The sequence below is a fragment of the Oncorhynchus tshawytscha genome, linkage group LG18, assembly GCF_018296145.1.
Source record: "Oncorhynchus tshawytscha isolate Ot180627B linkage group LG18, Otsh_v2.0, whole genome shotgun sequence".
NCBI lineage: Eukaryota > Metazoa > Chordata > Actinopteri > Salmoniformes > Salmonidae > Oncorhynchus > Oncorhynchus tshawytscha.
The window spans coordinates 14039213-14061181 of record NC_056446.1 but is presented as its reverse complement, the minus strand read 5'-3'; the positions used below and the strand labels follow the sequence as shown (position 1 = coordinate 14061181).

Genomic DNA, 21969 nt, shown 5'->3' with positions numbered 1-21969 from the left:
TGCCAGGTCATCAGAGTTACATTTTCAGGTGTCAGTCCTTGTCATATTTTCTGAAGTTCATGTTTTTCTGATCTCTCAAACAGAACAGGGGGGTCCATGAGTGGAACTTCAGCGCCATGTCAGTACGGGGTGTCAGGTTGGTGATCTCACAGCTGTCCTGATCTACACACTCATTGTAATATATGGGCAGTGAAGTCACTGCTCGCTACTCTCCTCCTCTTTCCCATATGCCGCCAACATAACAAATGATTTTGTGGCGGTCCCTCCGTGGCTCTCCCTCCTTCACCCTCCCTGACTCCCTCTCCACAAAATAATTCAGTGGCAGACTGACAGGCCGAATGATCTCCCACTCTAGAGGGCCTCTGTGAGATGTTGCTAGGGAACGTATCTTACTCGGTGCCCACTCCCCCTCCAGTGGACTAGGAGACAATGGCAGTTCCCTCTGATGCAACAGTGTGCCATGGTGGGCTGAATACAACCACTCATTCTGTGCTCTGCTCCACTCTGCTCAGCCCTCGCCTCGGTTAGCTGGCTTAGAATCCCTGTTCACTCCGCTGAACACTGGTGGAGACTCAACAGGGTGTATGTGTGTGTGGGAAGGAACGCTTTGAGTTATGCTCATTCCGTCCGAGTTACTGTAACTTGTTTTATGTGTTTGAATGACGAAGAGTGTTTGGTGGTTAAAGACTTTTACAGCTCTGGTGAAAATGAAAAGCTTCTGTAGTTACCTACAACTGGAGTGATTTCTCAGATGGCTACGCTCAGACATCCAGTCTATGCCCGTGTCCTATGTCATGTGAATTCCCCCATCTCGTCTCTAACTGTCAACTCCTCTTCCTCAGCATTTCCAAGTTTGACGAGCGCAGTGCCTTCCTGTACGTGCTAAACAACTCTGAGGACTTCCAGATCTATTTCTGCACAGAGATGCACTGCAAAAGGTCTGTCACTCTTCTGTCTGTGCCGTGACCACTCCATCTCACCAGCATGTGAGCCGCTGTCCAAGGCAGTGACTGTACTGTAGAGATTTACACGGAGAAGAACCAAAGCATAGCCAGCCAGTCTTATTAGCTCCACAGTGTGATTCAGTGAGTCAGTGCTGGTGTGATTTGAGCTTTCTCCCATTGAGTTTTCACGCTGAGAGTGTATGAAAGGGTGCCTGGGCTTAGTGTTCTTTCACAACTACTCCTGTGACGTATTTGTAAGTGTGGTAAAGGTCATCTGGGGTGATCTGTGTGTTGCAGGTTCTGTGATCTGGTCAACAGCATCGCAGAAGAAACATGGAAAGGCTCCGAAGAGGGGGAGTGTGACGCTGACGCCCTAGAGGTGAGGGAGGAGAGAGGGATATTTTCATTGTATGTTGTCTCCAACAGGATTAACCTGATTTCCAGAATGTGTAGGGTGTAGGCAGCAGCAATTGTCTCTCCGATTGTTTTCCAAATTCTATATCAAACCAGATTGAGGCAATGAACAGTGTGGAAATGGATAGAGGCAACTTCCTACAGTGTGGACATGGGTCATGCTGTTCATTGTATGTTTTGCAATGGAAACCAATAGTGTAGAGTAGGAAAAGCACCTGCTCCTCTAGTCACCTGTTCTCCCAGTGGTGAGACGGGGGGAAATAATTGTCTGTGAATAATTACCCAAAGCCTTCTTGTCAAACACAAGCATGGTGCCACAAATTGTTTTTGAGTCCTGTTTGATCTATGCCACACCTTGCAAAGCTCACATTGCCCTTTGCTTAGTTGATACCCAGCCGCCACTCTCACCTTATGGCTCACCTGCTCTAAGATGGACCTATATCCCTGTTGTAACTCTATCGTTATGGCCCTTGAAGTTAACATGCAACAAAATGTCATCTTTAAAATCATTTCCTCCTCAGTACGACTATGAGTATGATGAGCTCGGGGAGAGGGTGGTTCTGGGAAAAGGCACATTTGGAGTGGTGTACGCAGGCCGGGACCTTAGCAACCAGGTGCGGCTGGCCATCAAGGAGATACCGGAGAGAGACAGCAGGTAGGTGAACATGTTAAGTTGACATTTTCCCCCAAAAAGACCTTAGCACAAATCCTCAGCTTCTACTATTCCCCCTTACACGTATTGTCATTGCACCGGCTACTATAGTTGACATAATAAGCATCCATGACACTTTTGCCGTCTTTTAAGAGGCCCTTTGCTAATGGAAGGCTGAATTGCAACAGGTCCCTGTGTCGTTATTTAAAGGGAGTGATTGGTTATTCAGAGCACAACAACCAAGGGGGTTTCCTGAGAGTGATCATTTGATTGGCAGATCGAAGGGACACCAAAACGCTTGTTTAAGTCGTTGACTGTGTTAGCTCTGTGTACCTGTTTTGTGTCCTTTCTCTGGCACACCAAAGTGTTATACCTGATCGAGTGACTGGGCAATGAAAAGAATTGGGGGGGAAAGAGTCGCCTAGCAACTAGTGTACCAAGTACTTGCGCTGCCTTCCATCACTGGTCTGCTCATTGTTCCACCTATTCCTGTTTTATTATGGGACTCCTTCAGAGCCCAATCAGCCCAGATGATTCCTCTGCCATACATTGTTCCACTCGTCACATCACAAGTCATTAGAGGGCTATCATGGGAAAACTCAAAGGTGTCAAGAATTATTCTGAATCACTTAGAAGCAACTCTGAAGTATCCTCTCGGGAGGGGGTGGACATTGAATAAGTGTCTGATTCACTAGAATAGCCAACTGTGTGATTGAGGGAGAATGTATTTAGTCTTATTATTGATGGTGTTCAGTTTGAACATTTATCTCTAGAAGAAGATTGCTGGAGAGTGACATTTCATATCTAGCCAGCTGGTGTGTGTCCTTGTGTTCCTTGTCCTCTGACCATGGTGTACTGGACTGAGACTGAGTCCCTCTGACATTTCTCTCCGTGATAGGTTACTGCAAGCTACTAAGTGCAACAGTGCAATTTCCCGTTTCAAAGTGCTCTGTTTTTTTGTTTTTTTTTGAATGAGAGAGAGAGAAGACATCATCCTGTCCTTTTTCCTTATTAGATGTAACAGTGGATGTTTCATCTATTCTGTCCTAGGTATTCTCAGCCCCTCCACGAGGAGATTGCCCTTCACAAACACCTGAAGCACAAGAACATTGTGCAGTACTTGGGCTCCATCAGCGAGAATGGTTTTATCAAGATCTTCATGGAACAGGTTCCCGGAGGTAAGAGGGCAAATACAAACACGTATACACTCATTGGCCATTTTATTAGGTACACCCATCTAGTACCGGGTCAGACCCCCCTTTGCTTCCTGAACAGCCTGAATTCTTCAGAGTATGGATTCTACAAGTTGGAAACGTTCCACAGGGATGTTGGTCCATGCTGACGCGATGGCATCCCGCAGTTGCTGCTGATTGGATGACGGTACACCCCCGCCACCAGCCTGTACCGTTGACACCAGGCAGGATGGGTCCATGGACTTGTGCTGCTTACACCAAATCCTGACTCTGCCATCAGCATGACGCAACAGGAATCGGGATTCGTCGGCCAGGCAATATTTTTCCATTCCTCAATTGTCCAGTGTTGGTGACCGCGTGCCTACTAGAGCCGCTTGTTCTTGTTTTTAGCTCATAGGAGAAGAAGTTGTGCATTCCAAGATGCCATTCTACACACCACTGTTGTTCTGCGCCATCATTGGTCTCTTTGGGTCCCGCCTGTTAGCTTGCACGATTCTTGCCATACTCCTTCGACCTCTCTCATCAACGAGCTGTTTTCGCCCACAAGACTGTCGCTGACTGGATGTTTTTTGTATGTCACACCATTCTCGGGAATCCTTAGACACCATCGTGCGTGAAAGTCCCAGGAAGGCGGACGTTTCTGAGATATTGGATCCGGCAACCCTGGTACCGTCGACCATACCACGCTCAAAGTCACTTCGGTCACTCGTTTTGCCCATTGTAACGTTCAGTCGAACAGTAACTGAATGCCTTGATGCCCATCTGCCTGCTTTGTGTAGCAAGCCACAACCACCTGACTGTAGGAGCTAACCATTTTCGTGAACGGGGTGGTGTACCTAATAAACCTATCCTGTGAGTGTATGTTATCTGAGTTATGTAATGGATTGAATACACTCCTGTCCTGCTGATAGTAAAGCAGAATGTATTAACATGTATTGTACTTTGGCCTGTGGTTTGTATCCAGGAAGCCTGTCTGCCCTGCTGAGGTCTAAATGGGGCCCTCTGAAGAATAACGAACCCACCATCGGCTTCTACACCAGACAGATCCTGGAGGGGCTCAAATATCTCCATGACAACCAGATCGCTCACAGAGACATCAAGGTGGAGCCTTGGCTTTTTCCTCTACCACTGCTCTATTTCAAAGGCTTTGATTGGCCATTGTATAGTATGCGCCTGGCCAATATGGAGGCCACATTCATGTCAGGGGTACATAAATGATTTGATTTGTAAGTGGCGCCTGGCACTGTCATAAAGACTTCCCCTTATCATCCTACAGGAAGGTTAATGTGACATAACTCCGTCTCAGTCATAATAAAAACACACTGAGCCCACTCCCATCCCATAATAGAGCAAGTCATTTAGGTTAGCATACTCTTCCTCCTACACCCAGGACAAGATAGGCCTCTAAATTCTGCCTCATTTAACAATAGTATATCATAAAATCACCTCAACGGCCATTCACGTCAATGCTAATAAACTTGTTTTGGATTGGAGGTGGTGAATATGGCCCACTGTAACAACTGTTGCTGATTGCCTTCTAGGAAATACCTTAGATTACCAGGCTGTTATCATAGTCATTTGGGTTAAGGTTAAGGAATAGATCTTACTTGGAATGGAGCTCTTTTCTCATCCCATCTGTTCTCTTTATATCCACAGGGAGACAATGTGCTAATAAACACATATAGTGGAGTTCTGAAGATATCTGACTTTGGCACCTCTAAACGGCTTGCTGGGATCAACCCCTGCACTGAGACTTTCACTGGTATGTTCTGGTCTCCCTGACTGGGTTTATAACCGCTGGTACAGTTGAAGTCGGAAGTTTACGTACACCTTAGCCAAATACATTTCATCTCAGTTTTTCACAATTCTTGACATTTAATCCTAGTAAAAAATTCCCTGTCTTAGGTCAGTTAGGATCACCACTTTATTTTAAGAATGTGAAATGTCAGAATAATAGTAGAGAGAATGATTTATTTCAGCTTTTATTTCTTTCATCACATTCCCAGTGGGTCAGAAGTTTACATACCCTCAATTAGTATTTGGTAGCATTGCTTTAAATGGTTTAACTTGGGTCAAACTTATCGGGTAGCCTTCCACAAGCTTCCCACATTAAGTTGGGTGAATTTTGTCCCATTCCTCCTGACAGAGCTGGTGTAACTGAGTCAGGTTTGTAGGCCTCCTTGCTCGCACACGCTGTTTCAGTTCTGCCCACAAATTTTCTATAGGATTGAGGTCAGGGCTTTGTGATGGCCACTCCAATACCTTGACTTTGTTATCCTTAAGCCATTTTCCCACAACTTTAGAAGTATGCTTGGGGTCATTGTCCATTTGGAAGACCCATTTGCGACCAAGCTTGAACTTCCTGACTGATGTCTTGAGATGATGCTTCAATATATCCACATAATTTTCATACCTCATGATACCATTTATTTTTTGAAGTGCACAAGTCCCTCCTGCAGCAAAGCACCCCCACAACATGATGCTGTCACCACCCGTGCTTCATGGTTGGGATGGTGCTCTTCGGCTTGCAAGCCTCCCCCTTTATCCTCCAAACATAACGGTGGTCATTATGGCCAAACAGTTCTATTTTTGTTTCATCAGACCAGAGGACATTTCTCCAAAAAGTATGATCTTTGTCCCCATGTGCAGTTGCAAACTGTAGTCTGGCTTTTTAATAGCGGTTTTGGAGCAGTGGCTTCTTCCTTGCTGAGCGGCCTTTCAGGTTATGTCGATATAGGACTCGTTTTACTGTGGATATAGATACTTTTGTACCGGTTTCCTCCAGCATCTTCACAAGGTCCTTTGCTGTTGTTCTGGGATTGATTTGCACTTTTCGCACCAAAGTACGTTCATCTCTAGGAGACAGAATGCATCTCCTTCCTGAGAGGTGTGATGCTGCGGGGTCCCATGGTGTTTATACTTGCGTACTCTTGTTTGTAAAGATGAACGTGGTACTTTCAGGTGTTTGGAAATTGCTCCCAAGGATAAACCAGACTTGTGGAGGTCTTGGCTAATTTCTTTTGATTTTCCCATGATGTCAAGCAAAGGGGCACTTAGATTAAAGGTAGGCCTTGACATACATCCACAGGTACACCGCCAATTGACTCAAATGATGTCAATTAGCCTATCAGAAGCTTCTAAAGCCATTACATAATTTTCTGTAATTTTCCAAGCTGTTTAAAGGCACAGTCAACTTAGTGTATGTTAACTTCTGACCCACTGGAATTGTGATGTAAACAATTGTTGGAAAAATTACTTGTGTCATGCACAAAGTAGATGTCCTAACCGACTTGCCAAAACTATAGTTTGTAAACAAGACATTTGTGGAGTGGTTGAAAAACGAGTTTCAATGACTCCAACCTAAGTGTGTGTAAACTTCTGGCATCAACTGTAATGTTCTGGTCTCCCTGACTGGGTTTATAACCACTGGTCTGTTCTGATCTGCCTGATTGGGTTTAAAACCACCAAGCGTCCCCTCCCTACATTTGTAAACATGCCTTGATGGAACAGAATGTTTGAAAATGAGCTGGACCCTCAATCCACGTAGTGATCTCACTGACTATTTATAACAACTTAAGTTTTGTCCCAAAGTAACTAGTTATTTTGTGTGCCCAAATTTTTCTGAGCCCCCCCCCCCAGTATATCTGTTTGGGCTTCTTTGGGTCAATTTGCAGTCTACAAATTATTTATAGTTACGTTCCAGCCCCCTGACGCGTCCACTCTAGAATAAATAGGCCCGCGGCAAAAGAATAGCCTGCCGTTTCTATTCAGAGTGCTGTTTGGTGAGAGTTTATGGTCAGGTCAGGGTTCCAGGGTTATGGCAGTGTTGACCTTGTGGCAGCCAATGGTAGCACAGCTTGGCCTCTTTGTTAAGATCAGTGGACTGTTGATTGGAGCATAGAAATACAACTCCTTTTCATCTTGAAACCATTACCGTACAGTCAGTTTCTCCTATTTAAATTGTACGCCAATGTGTATTTTCACCATAGCACTTAGCGTACCTTTTAAAAGCTCTATAAAAGCTCCTCTTACAGTAAGCTATAATTAAACTCATTTCATCCATGGTTACTATAGAGCCCAAGTTCACCCTCCTTAAAATCTGATTTGCTTGTATCAGACCTTATATGCAAATTCTACATATGCAACTTGTAACTAGCAGCTATGATGTGTATAATTTCCAGTCGGTTTGGTGTGTTGTTGTTTTGCAGGGACTCTACAGTACATGGCCCCTGAGATCATAGATAAAGGCCCTCGAGGCTACGGCAAGCCTGCAGACATCTGGTCTCTTGGGTGCACCATCATTGAGATGGCCACTGGGAAACCACCCTTCTACGAGCTGGGGGAACCACAGGCCGCCATGTTCAAGGTCAGAGTTCAGAGGTTAACTAATGTTCAGTTTATTGACCTCTGTTGTTCATTGGGATTTATGGTTTTGCTGACCTTTTTCTCTCAGTAGTGAAGTCAGATGCGGGAATAGATAGCTGTCTTTACGCGCCTCTAGGCACATTTGTGCAAGGGATTGGATTACATGCTTATTCAACTGTGAGGTTAGACATAGTACCTACAGATAGAATTTGTGTCCAGTACTGTCTATCCTTTGTGTGTTGTTTTAAAGTTTCCGTTCCATTAATGAGCCCCCCTCAAGCTTTTTCCACTTGTATTCATCTAAAGTGGAAATTTTAAGTGTTGCCCTCATCAGCAATATCACAAAGGCAAAGTCTGGGCATATGTAGTCTATTAAAAACTGAAGCTAATGATCCAACTGGGCGGTCTGTGATGGAGATCATGTTGAATACAGGCCAGAAGCATGGACATTTCCATGCATTTTAATTCAATTACAGTAGTAAATTGCTGTGCGTTCACATGTCTTAACTTGCATTTTCCAGTGTTTATAAAACACTTTTCTGTACCTGATTGTATAGATCTGTAATGCTAATAATGCTTTCACTAACACTGTCATCTTTCTACGCAATGGCTTACATGAGAAACTACCATTTAGAGTAATTTCTCATCTATACTGTTGTTCAGGTGAGAAAGCGTTTGGCAACAATCCTCACATGAATATTCTTTTGGAATGTCTCCACTGGTAATCTCATGCCTACATTCCAGATCAATGTTGGGAATTTCTAGAGTGCTTCTTATCAGACGAGCTAACGCATTCGTCCTTCACTGTCGCGTTGACCTCCTATACTGTGATGGTATGAGCACACCTGCATAGTGTTACAGCGCCACAGAGCTATGGGTTAGAAGAGATCTGTTTCCCCACCATTAACTAAAGTCAGGCCCTTAGGTTAGGCCCTGAGATCTAACATGACTGGGTTTTGTCTTGGCTGTAGCTGTGGGTTAGGCCCTTAGATCTAACATGACTGGGTTTTGTCTTGGCTGTAGCTGCGGGTTAGGCCCTTAGATCTAACATGACTGGGTTTTGTCTTGGCTGTAGCTGCGGGTTAGGCCCTTAGATCTAACATGACTGGGTTTTGTCTTGGCTGTAGCTGCGGGTTAGGCCCTTAGATCTAACATGACTGGGTTTTGTCTTGGCTGTAGCTGCGGGTTAGGCCCTTAGATCTAACATGACTGGGTTTTGTCTGAGCAGTATATGCAGGTTAGGCCTTTATCTTGGCTGTTGTTCCAAGTTAGGCCCCTTAGATCAAACATGACTGGGTTTTATCTTGGCGAAAGCTGCAAGTTAGGCCCTTAAATCTAGCATGACTTGGCTAGGTCACTTGACTTAGTTCTGTACTGTGACTTGGCTGCAGCTTAGGCCCTTAACTCAAGCATGACTGTGCTGCGTTTTATCTTGGCTACAGGTCGGCATGTTTAAGATCCACCCTGAGATCCCAGATTCCATGTCCATGGAGGCCAAGGCCTTCATCCTGCGCTGCTTTGAGCCCGATCCCGACCAGAGGGCCACCGCCCTGCACCTGCTCACAGATGAGTTCCTCACCGTCACCAGCCGCAAGAAGAGGGGCAAGAGCAGCTTCACAGGTAGCTAGGACAACGCTTCACTGGTCTATCAGTGCAGTAGTTAGTAGAATATAGATATATCTGAATAGATAGACAATTGCTTCTAGATACATTGTTTTAGATACTATTTGTCTCTGTTTATTTTTCTGCACAATCCATACTTATCATTGAATTAAAAAATATATGTTTTTCTCCTCAGCTCTTACACCAGCAGGTTCAGGTGAGTTTATCTGAGCGTCTGTGCTTCATCCTCTTTAGAGTACACTGAGTCTGAGCCCAACGACATGAGGCTAACCCAATTATCCTGTTGACTACCCTACCCTGAAATGACACCCTCACAGAAGTAGTACTGTAATATCATTTGCGTGTAGTGTCCTTAAAAAGTTGTTCGCTCTGCTTTTCTTTGTGTAACTGTGCCGCCACCCGTCTCTGTGCCCTCCAGAGTACCTGCGCAGCATCTCCCTACCAGTGCCTGTGGTGGTGGAGGACACCAGCAGCAGCAGTGAGTACGGCTCCGTCTCCCCTGAGAATGACCTCAACACCAACCCCTTCATCTTCAAGCCCAGCACCAAGTGTTACAGTGATCGGGACGTCAAGGGAACCCGCTCCCTGTTCCTCAGGTAACACAACACACAGTCAGCACCATACCGTATGTGTTTGGACAGTGAAGCTAACATTTTAAATTTGGCTCTTTACTCATTTCGGATTTGAGATCACAAAAACACACCTCTTAATCAATTTGACAATAAGCAGTGCCGGAAAAACCCAAATCTGGAGGAAACTTGTAAATATTGCTATAGTAAGAGATAAAGACAGATGCTCTGTATATTATCTGGGCATAATGGACAATGAGGTATGTTGTACATCCGTGGAGTACATTAGTTCCAGATTTGATCATGCTTATACCACGGTTGCCAAATAATGTCCTGTAATATTGACAATGATAAAATTCACAAATATGTTCTCAAAACAATTTCACTGAGCCTGTGTTTTTTCTCCGCACTCACTCACAAACACACTGACACAGACATACTTTTATTTCTTTTTTTTTTTTACTTATCTATTTTTTACTTAACACATATTTTTCTTAAAACTGCATTGTTGGTTAAGGGCATGTAAGTATTTCACTGTAAGGTCTGCTACACCTGTTGTATTCGGCGCATGTGACAAATAACATTTGATTTGATACACTCATCCACACACACCACAACTGCTGCTACCAGACTCTTGTTATTATTACTAAATACTGAACCATTTTAAACACTTGCCCCCCAATCCTCCCTTCCCCAAAACACATGTAAATATTGGAATATAAATTGTGCCTTCCTGCAAGTAAACATTTCGTTGGTATACCAACTTGAACTTTATTATTCTCCGATATAAATATGTTCTAAAACAAATGTCACTGAGGTCTCTAATCTAACCTGTGTTCCCCACCAGTATCCCAGTGGAGAACTTTGAGGACCACAGTGCTCCTCCGTCTCCTGATGAGAAGGACACTGGGTTCTTCATGCTGAGGAAGGACAGCGAGAGAAGGGCCACTCTGCACCGCATTCTCACTGAGGACAGAGACAAGGTGGTGGCCAACCTCGTGGAGGCTCTCAAACAGGTCAGTTAGCATCTAGTCTGGTAGTGGACAGGGAAAGGTTTGGCCTGGTTCCAGTTCGTTTTTTCCCCTGGCGTGTCACTCGGCATGACAATGACCCTAGGAGTTGGCAAGACAGCACGAATAGATCTGGGAACAGGTTAGAAGCTGTCTCAGAGTAAAACAAACCTCTCATCATCTGCACTCCTCTCTCTACCTTCACCCTCCTCTCATCACCCCTTCTCGTCATGCTCCTCTCCCCTGTGCATGCAGGGTTCTGAGACATCTGACACCAAGTTGAGACATCAGCATATCTCCACCCTTGTGGTCAGTCTGGGGGACTTTGTGCGCATGGCGGACAGGAAGATCATAGCCAACACCCTCTCCCAGCTCAAACTGGAGCTAGACTTTGACAGCACAGCCATCAGCCAACTACAGGTGGTGCTATTCGGGTTCCAGGATGCAGTAAGTGCTCTTTCTTCACCTATTAGTAGGTCTCTCTATAAGCATTATAAATGGCCTATGATGATTCAAAAATCCCATTGTCTATTTATCCACTGTGAAAGGCTTGGAATTAAAATAGTCCTTGTATAGACCAAAGGTTCTGGAGGCATTAAAGTATGATTTAAGCCATGCTGCCATTGTTTGAACAAACAGATCAGACTATTGACTGTGAAACACTTTTGACCTTTAAGGGTAATTAAAGGGAAATATGTCCCCTTAATTACACATCATGTAAAGGGGCTGATTCTGCCCTGTATCACAAATACAATTATGCAAATAGCACTGTAGCAGGCTGTAAGATATGCGAGAGTTATTACATAACTCTGTCAATAATGAGCTCTGATGCCCCTTAGTGGATACTTATGAAACCCGCTCTGGTCTATAGGTTACACTGTCTGCAACAGATTATTATCAACGCACGATGCACACTTGTTTTTCACAGTTGGATTTTCCAGAATGCATGGCTTTTTATAAATAGCAGTCTCTCTTTTTTCTGGGAAATACTTGTTCAATAGGCTAATTATAGGGGGATATCTCAGCTTACTAGGCAGCCACCACACGCAATGTAAACAGACACCCTCTGGGGTCAAGCCTGTTGTCCTTTCCACTAATGTGACCATGTAGAGGATGCATAGGTGCAGTGTGTGTGGGTCAGCTGTTTATTAATTGTGTGTGTGTGTGGCCATTGCATCTCCAGGTAAACAAAGTACTACGAAACCACAACATCAAGCCCCACTGGATGTTCGCCCTGGACAATATCATCCGTAAAGCGGTGCAAACTGCCATCACCATTCTGGTGCCAGGTAATAGCAGTGACTCCAGCTGCAGAGTTTTAAATCAGTAATTATGCACCTAAGGGCCCAGGACACTGTTTGTTAACTAAAGATAGAAACGTGACTTTGAACAGAGCCCCAATCTAATCACAACTTAAGGTTACTTTTGTAACTCCGGTTCTCTGAAAATATGAGTGAGATGTATCACAACTCTCGGAAGGACCAATCAAAAGCCCAGGCTCTATCACAGCCGGCCACGACCGGGATGTCCATGGGGCGACGCACAATTGGCCTAGCGTCGTCCGGGTTAGGGAGGGTTTGGCCGGTAGGGATATCCTTTTCTCATCGCGCACTAGCGACTCCTGTGGCGGGCCGGACACAGTGCACGCTGACCAGGTCGCTAGGTGCACTGCGTTTCCTCCGGCACATTGGTGCGGCTGGCTTCCGGGTTGGATGCGCGCTGTGTTAGGAAGCAGTGCCACTTGGTTGGGTTGTGTTTCGGAGGACGCATGGCTCTCGACCTTAGTCTCTCCCGAGCCCGTACGAGTTGTAGCGATGAGACAAGACAGTAACTACTAACAATTGGATACCACGAAATTGGGGAGGAAAAAGGGGGTAAAAAAAAAAAGACAAAAGGGCGTCTGTTGGAGACAGACATGTAGCGGCAAATGAGGTCCTTTACAAGGAGCCACTCTCCTGCCCTCTGGTCATTCTCAAGCATGCTTCTCTTCCTCTGTTTAATTTGATATGTCCCAAAAACAGTGCCCAAAAGGTAAACTCCTCAGTAGGAGAGGGCCCTATGAGAGAAGGGCATAACACCCTTGAGCTCTCGTTCAATCCAAGTAGATGCGCAACGTCCGAAATGAAAAACCCCTGGGCAAACTGTGGGCGCAAACAGTGGTAGTGTTGGGGAAGCTACTCTGAAGATGTAGTTTACCAAGCTCCCAGTTACTTCACACTGGAAGAAGTTAAGCCTCGCTGAAGCTACCCTTAAGGAAAATATAGTTTGAAGTAGTTCACTAAAAACAAACTACTTTGTGAAAAATGATCATAAGTAAATCTGAAATGTCATATACTACAAACTGCATGAATAGATCGCTTTGGGGGTCATATGTTAACGGAATGTGGATTTTAGCCTAATAAACACAAAACCGATGTTTCTAGTGAGAATTAGGCAGATCTGAAAGGAAATTATTGCCTACCGCCGTATTTTATTTTCAAAGAGTAGAGTTACACTACACTCTTAGAAAAAAAGCCTTCCAAAAGGGTTCTTCAGGCTATCCCCATAAGAGAACCCTTTTTGTTTCCATGTTAAAACCTTTTTGGTTCCCAGTTAGAACTATTTTGGGTTCCATGTAGAACCCTCTGTGAAAATGATTCTTACATGGAACCAAAAAAAGTTTCTTCCTATGGGAACAGCCAAAGAACCCTTAACTTCGATAGCACCTTTTTTTTCTCCAAAGAGTGTAGCTAGATTTGAATTTAGTTCAACTACCACCAAGCTACTGCAAAATGTAGTTAAATTACTAGTTCAACTCCATGTAGTTCACTGCTTCCCAACACTGTTTAGGGATGCTAAAGGCAGTAGTAAAGTGAAAGATGGAGCAATGTCACATCTCCACACTTCTCAGCGGCTAGTAGCTGCTGTGAAAGTATCTTAAGCACAATTGACACGTCCCAGGACTAGCTAAAGACTAGAGACTGGGTGAAAGTGACATGCCCCCCTAGAAATAACATAACATTTATGGATTACTGTCGGGCCCTTGGCACACCGACAAAGCGGCTAGAGGACCTTAACAATGACAAAACCTTCTCTCCTTCCCAAAAAATCCTGCAAGCATAGGACCATGGAAAATGGAGTGTAGGAAGGAACAATCTGTTTAGTCGTAGCACTTCTCCAATAAAAACGCAACACGGTGGAGGCCCAATTTCCTTGCTCTGTGTAGACGGAAAAGGGATGGTAGGCAGCATAGGAGGAAAAGCATACAGCATAACCCTATTTTCTAGGGCTGTGACGATACCAGTATCACAATATTTTTTCAAATGGCAAAAATGTAAACACGAAGCAGACCAAACTCTTTAGCCCTTTAAAAATCTGCTGTATGTAAAATATTTTTGGGACGAGATGTATGAACCAAAGGTCTACCACGGGGCCCGGGTCTGCGGGGCAGGTAGAAGTTGAAGGCTTCGCCTTCTTTCTTGCGCATGTCACACTTCTGCCGCATGAACAACTCATCGGGTGTCACTGGGACATCCAGGAGGTCCACATTTACTTTGTCTGTTAAACTGGATTAGCTCAGCCAAAGTGCCCTTTCACCCACTACTGCTAGGCTCATGCTATAACCACAAGCTTGAATGGCACTACGGGAGGCACGGAGATTTAGGTCTGTAATCATACAGCTCTCCTCCAAAGCATCTGGCAATGGGTGTCCTGCTCCAGTTTCTTCCCCAAAGCATCTAGCAATGGGTGTCCTGCTCCAGTTTCTTCCCCATCTCTTTCAGTAGCTCAACCTGATAAACCAACAATAGAGGTCACATTGAGAGCTCCGATTGCTTGGGCCGAGGCCTAGTACGTTTTCTGAAAAATGGAGGCAGTAAAGCGCTGTGTCTTTCTAGGGAGTGAGGTGTCGTTAGTAACATGGCGCGAGGGGCTGAGGTGGTAAGCCAGTCACGGCTCCACATTGGGAGGGTTAACAAATCCGGATTCCTCCATATAGTACATGTTGTGCATATCCAGGCTCGGAGTACTTCTAGCAAAAATCTTGCTAGTGAGGGTTTTGTGCCACAAGCGCTTAGCTTCCCTGAAGCAAGCTGGTACCGCGGGTAGCAGTTGTTTTACAGGGGCTGTATGAGATGGGTGTCTCTTACAGTCACATAGGTCCCTTGACGGGCCCGAGCCCCTACGGGAGATGACCACTCGGGAGACGGCCAACAAACTCCAATGGAGTAGGGGGTAGCTTCACTGCACTCAAGGCCGTCCGACCTGTGGGCCAGAGAGGGCAGGCGAACCGGATCGTCCGCCCCAATCTCCTGAGCTATCTCGAGGATAACTGTGAGATAAATCCCATTGTCATCCTCGTCACACCCTAGCTTGCTTTCCCCTGACACTACATCGTCAGACAGTGAGGGAGTCGAGTCTATCCATGACGGGGAGATGTGCCTCAGCTTTCGCTGTCGGCTCAGAGGGGCTATCGAAATAGATGCTCATTTAAGCCTCCTCTGACCAGCCCTAGTCAGTAGTTTGCAGTGATCACAACACTCAGTTATCGAGCGCCTCTTGGGCATGTTCCTTTCCCAAGCAATTGATGCATTGAGGATGGTAATCTTTCCTCACAATCATGGAACCGCAAAAACCTGGGAGTTCAAGTGCTAGGCTCTTCCTGGGATGGGATAGCAGTGGCCATTGTGAGGAAGGCCTGCTATGAGGAAAAAGCAACGCCTGTTCAAAGAACAACAAGAAGCAGGCTTGGGCTAGCTAGATAGAAGCCTTGCTGCTGGTGGCTAGCAAAAGGTAGCTTGTGTAAATGGCGTTTAAAGCTAGCTAGTTAGAAGCCTTGCGGCTAATAACTAGCAATAATTAGCACAGTAGAACGCTATAGCCAAGAGGCTAGTGGAGCCTCAGCTAGCTATCAGCTACCTTGTGGCGAAGGTGTGATGTAGCTAGCTCAGTGCAGGCTGAAGGAAACCATGTGGGGGTACAGTTAGCCTTCAGGTAGTGTGGTCCCGCAACCGAAGGAGCCGTGAGGCTGAGACGGACGGTCTAGTTAACACAAACGGGTGAACGTAGCTTAAGCTAAACGTCCAGAAGGGAGCTAGCAATGCTACCATGTTGCAGGTAGAGTATGCTAGTGAGCTTAGCTTGCCTCTCAGCGAGCTAGCCAAGTTATCCTTGCATCGTGGGCTAACTGAGTCTCAATAGTTAGCCGTGAAGCAAGCTACCAACGGAGACTGAGAAGTAGAAAAGGATTTTCTACACAAACAAGAACCTTTTGGTCCGTACTCAACCTCTCGAAAGGGTCTGAAGACCTACGTTCAGCAGCGATATCCTTTACGGTTTGCTTGTAAGCAGTTAAGCAGGAAAACAGGGATCCAGTTGTGCTGAGGAGAGCTAGAAAGCAATGCTCTTTGCGAAGAAGAGAAGTGAGAATAACCATAGGGCGGGAAAGTGGCTCGTTATAAGGAAGTGAGGGGCTCACCTTATTTGCCACTCTACCTGTCTGTCTCCAACAGACGCTTTTGATAGGTCCTTCCAATAGTTGGTGTTCCTGGTGAATCCCAATAGTGATACATCAAAAGGAGAACAGAGATTTGCATTTAACAAGAATATTGTATATACTCGTCAGATGCCATTATAACAATTGCATTTGAAATATTATTGTAGTCATAGACTGATCTTTATTGAGGCTTGTGATGTTGCTGTCTTTGTTTCATGTTTCCTCTTTCAAAGTGCAGTTTAGCTGTTGCATATGTACTAGTTGTCATGCTATTGCTGTAACGGTGTAATGATGCATCACGTGTCCTTACCCAGAGCTGAGGCCCCACTTCAGCCTGGCCTCGGAGAGTGACCCGGCCGACCAGGATAATGTTGACGATGACGTTGAGCCTGAGGATTCCACCGCCCACCAGAGCAAAGCCCCTCCCAACACTGCCCATGATGACACTGTTGCCACCTCCGGCGTGAGCACACTCAGTTCCACCGTTTCACACGAATCCAATAATGCCCAGCGCTCCGTCAGCATAGAACTAGGCAGGATGAAGCTGGAAACCAGCAGGTGGGTCGCCGTGCGGTCATAACCATGACAACAACTGTCAGATTTATTCCAACAACCTTTTCTATTACCACCACATCTGTGATGAATTAGTAACAGATATTGCCTGTAGCTTCACATTGTTTCCTCACCAATGTGAATTCTGTTATGTAGAAAGGTCCCAACACAGAAGAGAAAATATGTTTATTTTCATCATGGCTATCGGTGTAGCTGCAGTAGCCATGTCTAGTAGTATCGTGTTAACTCATTGAATGACCCTATGTCTCCCCCTCCCCTCCTCTCTCCCTGCTGTGTCTGTCCAGGCTAATGGAGCAGTTGCTAGAGAGGGAGGGAGAGTACCAGGCCATCCTCCAGCAGGTCCTGGACGAGAGGGAAGAGGGGATCAAATTACTGAGGATCTGCTCAGAGCCTATCTGTGAGCACATCTCAACATATACTACACACCTTCCAACATACACTCAACAGCTCCCAACATACACGACACAGCACCCAACAAACACTACACACCTCCCAACATCCAATACACACCTCCCAACATCCACTACACACCTCCCAACATCCACTACACACCTCCCAACATCCACTATACACCTCCCAACATCCACTACACACCTCCCAACATCCACTACACACCTTCCAACATCCACATCCACTACACACCTCCCAACATCCACTACACACCTCCCAACATCCACTACACACCTCCCAACATCCACTACACACCTTCCAACATCCACATCCACTACACACCTCCCAACATACACTACACACCTCCCAACATACACTACACACCTCCCAACATCACTACACACCTCCCAACATACACTACACACCTCCCAACATCCACTACACACCTCCCAACATCCACTACACACCTCCCAACATCCACTACACACCTCCCAACATCCACTACACACCCCTCCCAACATCCACTACACACCTCCCAACATCCACTACACACCTCCAACAACCACACCACTCCCCTCCCAACATCCACTACACACCTCCCAACATCCACACACACCTCCCAACATACACTACACACCTCCCAACATCCACTACACACCTCCCAACATACACTACACACCTCCCAACATCCACTACACACCTCCCAACAACACACCTCCCAACATCCACTACACACCTCCCAACATCCACTACACACCCTCCCAACATCCACTACACACCTCCCAACATCCACTACACACCTCCCAACAACCACATCCACTACACACCTCCCAACATCCACTACACACCTCCCAACATCCACTGCACACCTCCCAACCATCCACACTCCCAACATCCACTCCCAAACATACACTGCACACCTCCCAACATCCACTGCACACCTCCCAACAACCACACCACTGCACACCTCCCAACATACACTCCACACCTCCCAACATCCACTGCACACCTCCCAACATACACTGCACATCTCCCAACATCCACTACACACCTCCCAACATCCACTACACACCTCCCAACATACACTGCACATCTCCCAACATCCACTACACACCTCCCAACATACACTGCACACCTCCCAACATACACTGCACATCTCCCAACATATACTTGCACACCTCCCAACATCCACTACACACCTTCCAACATACACTACACACATTCCAACATCAGTGGTGTAAAGGACTTAAAGTTGAAGTCGAAAGTTTACATACCACTCCACACATTTGTTGTTAACAAACTACAGTTTTGGCAAGTTGGTTAGGACATCTACTTTGTGCATGACACAAGTAATTTTTCCGACAATTGTTTACAGACAGATTATTTCACTTATAATTCACTGTATCACAATTCCAGTGGGTCAGAAGTTTGCCTTTAAATAGCTTGGAAAATTACAGAAAATTATGTCATGGCTTTACAAGCTTCTGATGGGCTAATTGACATTGAGTCAATTGGACCACCTGTGGATGTATTTCAAGGCCTACCTTCAAACTCAGTGCCTCTTTGCTTGACATCATGGGAAAATCAAAAGAAAACGGCCAGACCTCAGAAACGTTTTTGTTGACCTCCACAAATCTGGTTCATCTTTGGGAGCAATTTCCAAATGCCTGAAGGTATCATGTTCATCTGTACAAACAATAGTACGCAAGTGTAAACGCCATGGGACCATGCAGCCGCCATACCGTTAAGGAAGGAGATGCGTTCTGTCTCCTAGACATGAACGTACTTTGGTGCGAAAAGTGCAAATCAATCCCAGAACAACAGCAAAGGACCTTGTGAAGATGCTGGAGGAAACCGGTACAAAAGTATCCAAATCCACAGTAAAACGAGTCCTATATCAACATAACCTAAAAGGCTGCTCAGCAAGGAAGAAGCCACTGCTCCAAAACCAACATAAAAAAGGCAGACTACGGTTTGCAACTGCACTGCGGACAAAGATCGTACTTTTTGGAGAAATGTCCTCTGTTCTGATGAAACAAAAATAGAACTGTTTGGCCATAATGACAATCGTTATGTTTGGGGGATAAAGGGGCAGGCTTGCAAGCCGAAGAACACCATCCTAACCGTGAAGAACGGGGGTGGCAGCATCATGTTGTGTGGGTGCTTTGTTGCAGGAGGGACTCATGCACTTCACAAAATAGATTGCATCATGAGGTAGGAAAATGATGTGGATATATTGTAGCAACATCTCAAGACATCAGTCAGGAAGTTAAAGCTTGGTTGCAAATGGGTCTATCAAATGGACAATGACCCCAAGCATACTTCCAAAGTTGTGGCAAAATGGCTTAAGGACAACAAAGTCAAGGTATTGGAGTGGCCATCACAAAGCCCTGACCTCAATCCTATAGAAAATTTGTGGTCAGAACTGAAAAAGCGTGTGCGAGTAAGGAGGCCTACAAACCTGACTCAGTTACACTAGCTCTGTCAGGAGGAATGGGCCAAAATTCACCCAACTTATTGTGGGAAGCTTGTAGAAGGCTACCTAAAATGTTTGACCCGAGTTAAACAATTTAAAGGCAATGCTACCAAATACTAATTTAGTGTATGTAAACTTCTGACCCACTGGGAATGTGATGAAAGAAATAAAAGCTGAAATAAATCATTCTCTCTACTATTATTCTGACATTTCACATTCTTAAAATAAAGTGGTGATCCTAACTGACCAAAGACAGGGCATTTTTACTAGGATTAAATGTCAGGAATTGTGAAGAACTGAGTTTAAATGTATTTGGCTAAGGTGTATGTAAACTTCCGACTTCATCTGTAAGTGAAAATACTTTAAAGTACAACTTAAGTCGTTTTTGGGGGTATCTGTACTTTTTTTGACAACTTTATTACATCTTTATTTCACTACATTCCTAAAGAAAATGATGTACTTTTTTCTCCATACATTTACCCTGACACCCAAAAGTACTAACAGGACAGGAAAATGGTCCAATTCACTCACTTATCAAGAGAACATCCATGGTCATCCCTACTCAAATCAAATCAAAGTTTATTTGTCACGTGCGCCAAATACAACAGGTGTAGACATTACAGTGAAACGCTTACTTACAGGCTCTAACCAATAATGCAAAAAAAGGTATTAGGTGAACAATAGGTAAGTAAAGAAATAAAAACAACAGTAAAAAGACAGTGAAAAATAACAGTAGCGAGGCTACATACAGACACCGGGTTGTTGGGCTCATTGAGGTAGTATGTACATGTAGATATGGCTAAAGTGACTATGCATATATGATGAACAGAGAGTCGCAGTAGCGTAAAAGAGGAGTTCTGAAATACTTAGTGTAACGGCTGTATCATGATATTTTAATAGAACTGAACACTGAATAACGAGAACGACCAAAACAGTTTTGTCTGGTGCAGACACAAAAACAGAAAACAACTACACACAAAACACAGATGGGAAAAGGCTACCTAAGTATGGTTCTCAATCAGAGACAACGATAGATAGCTGCCTCTGATTGAGAACCTCACCCGGCCAAACACACAGAAATAGAAAACATAGAACACAAAACATAGAATGCCCGCCCTGACCAAACCAAAATAGAGACATAAAAAGGATCTCTAAGGTCAGGGTGTGACACTTCTTTTGTAAATTATGTATTGAGTGTTGGAGTGTGCCTCTGGCTATCCATCAATAAAAAAAGAAAATTGTGCTGTCTGGTTTGCTTAATTTAAGGAATTTTAAATTAAGTATACTTTTACTTTTGATACTTAATTAGCAATTCCATTTCATTTTGATACATAAATATATTTAAAACCAAATACTTTCAGTATTTTACTGGGTGATTTTCACTTAAGTCATTTTCCAATTTTTTTACCCCTGTTTACCCCTTTTTCGTGGTACACAATTGGTAGTTACAGTCTTGTCTCATCGCTGCAACTCCCGTACGGACTAAGGAAGGTCGAGAGCCGTGCGTCCTCCAAAACACAACCCAACCAAGCCGCACTGCTTCTCGACACAATGCCCACTTAACCCGGAAGCCAGCCGCACCAATGTGTCGGAGAAAACACTGTACACCTGGCGACCGTGTCAGCGTGCACTGCGCCCGGCCCACAGGAGAGGCTCGTGCGCGATGGGACAAGGACATTCCTGCTGGCCAAACCCTCCCCTAACCCGGACGATGCTGGGCCAATTGTGCACCACCCCATGGGTCTCCCTTAGACCACTGCGCCACTCAGGAGACCCTCTTGAGTCATTTTCTGTTAAGGTATCTTTACTTTTACTCAAGTATGACAATTGAGTACTTTTTCCACCACTGCCCAACATACACTATGCACAAGAGCATTAAAAATACAGCTTTTTAAAGGACTAATGGAAATATTTGTACAACAGATGCATCAGGAAATAGACCATGCATATTCTTTGTCTAATATGATTAGTTATATGGATGATACATGGTTGTTGTTAAAGGGGCAATCTGCAGTAGAAACAATCAAAAAGTGACATCCCCACAACTGTTTTGGTTAAAGGCTGGAGAAATGTAACCACTCTCAAATTCATAGACAGAGCTATGGATGCAAGGACTGATCATCCAAGAAATATAAATATTATAGTTTAACCATGTTTTGAGGCTATACAGCGTTTGTTTACATTCAATTTGTTTACAAACATTGGAGTGAAACAACCTTTTATTTTGGGTTATGATGGAGTATGACAGTTGAACTAAGCTTATGAGGCATTTGTAAGTTAAGATGAA

At 44.8% G+C, this 21969-nt stretch overlaps 1 protein-coding gene across 1 annotated transcript in view; it reads left to right on the top strand.

Annotated features, from left to right (window-relative positions):
• The window catches only part of LOC112217549 (mitogen-activated protein kinase kinase kinase 5), a 59439-nt gene that overhangs the window by 36400 nt on the left and 1070 nt on the right, over positions 1-21969 (top strand). Inside the window, exons 12-27 of the mRNA XM_024377902.2 lie at positions 84-136; positions 843-938; positions 1242-1323; positions 1880-2013; positions 3061-3188; positions 4168-4304; positions 4860-4965; positions 7412-7569; positions 9011-9188; positions 9367-9387; positions 9610-9787; positions 10608-10776; positions 11026-11217; positions 11954-12059; positions 16558-16801; positions 17101-17213. Coding sequence (XP_024233670.1) covers positions 84-136; positions 843-938; positions 1242-1323; positions 1880-2013; positions 3061-3188; positions 4168-4304; positions 4860-4965; positions 7412-7569; positions 9011-9188; positions 9367-9387; positions 9610-9787; positions 10608-10776; positions 11026-11217; positions 11954-12059; positions 16558-16801; positions 17101-17213 — 2095 coding nt within the window. The remainder of the gene's footprint in view (positions 1-83; positions 137-842; positions 939-1241; positions 1324-1879; positions 2014-3060; positions 3189-4167; positions 4305-4859; positions 4966-7411; positions 7570-9010; positions 9189-9366; positions 9388-9609; positions 9788-10607; positions 10777-11025; positions 11218-11953; positions 12060-16557; positions 16802-17100; positions 17214-21969) is intronic.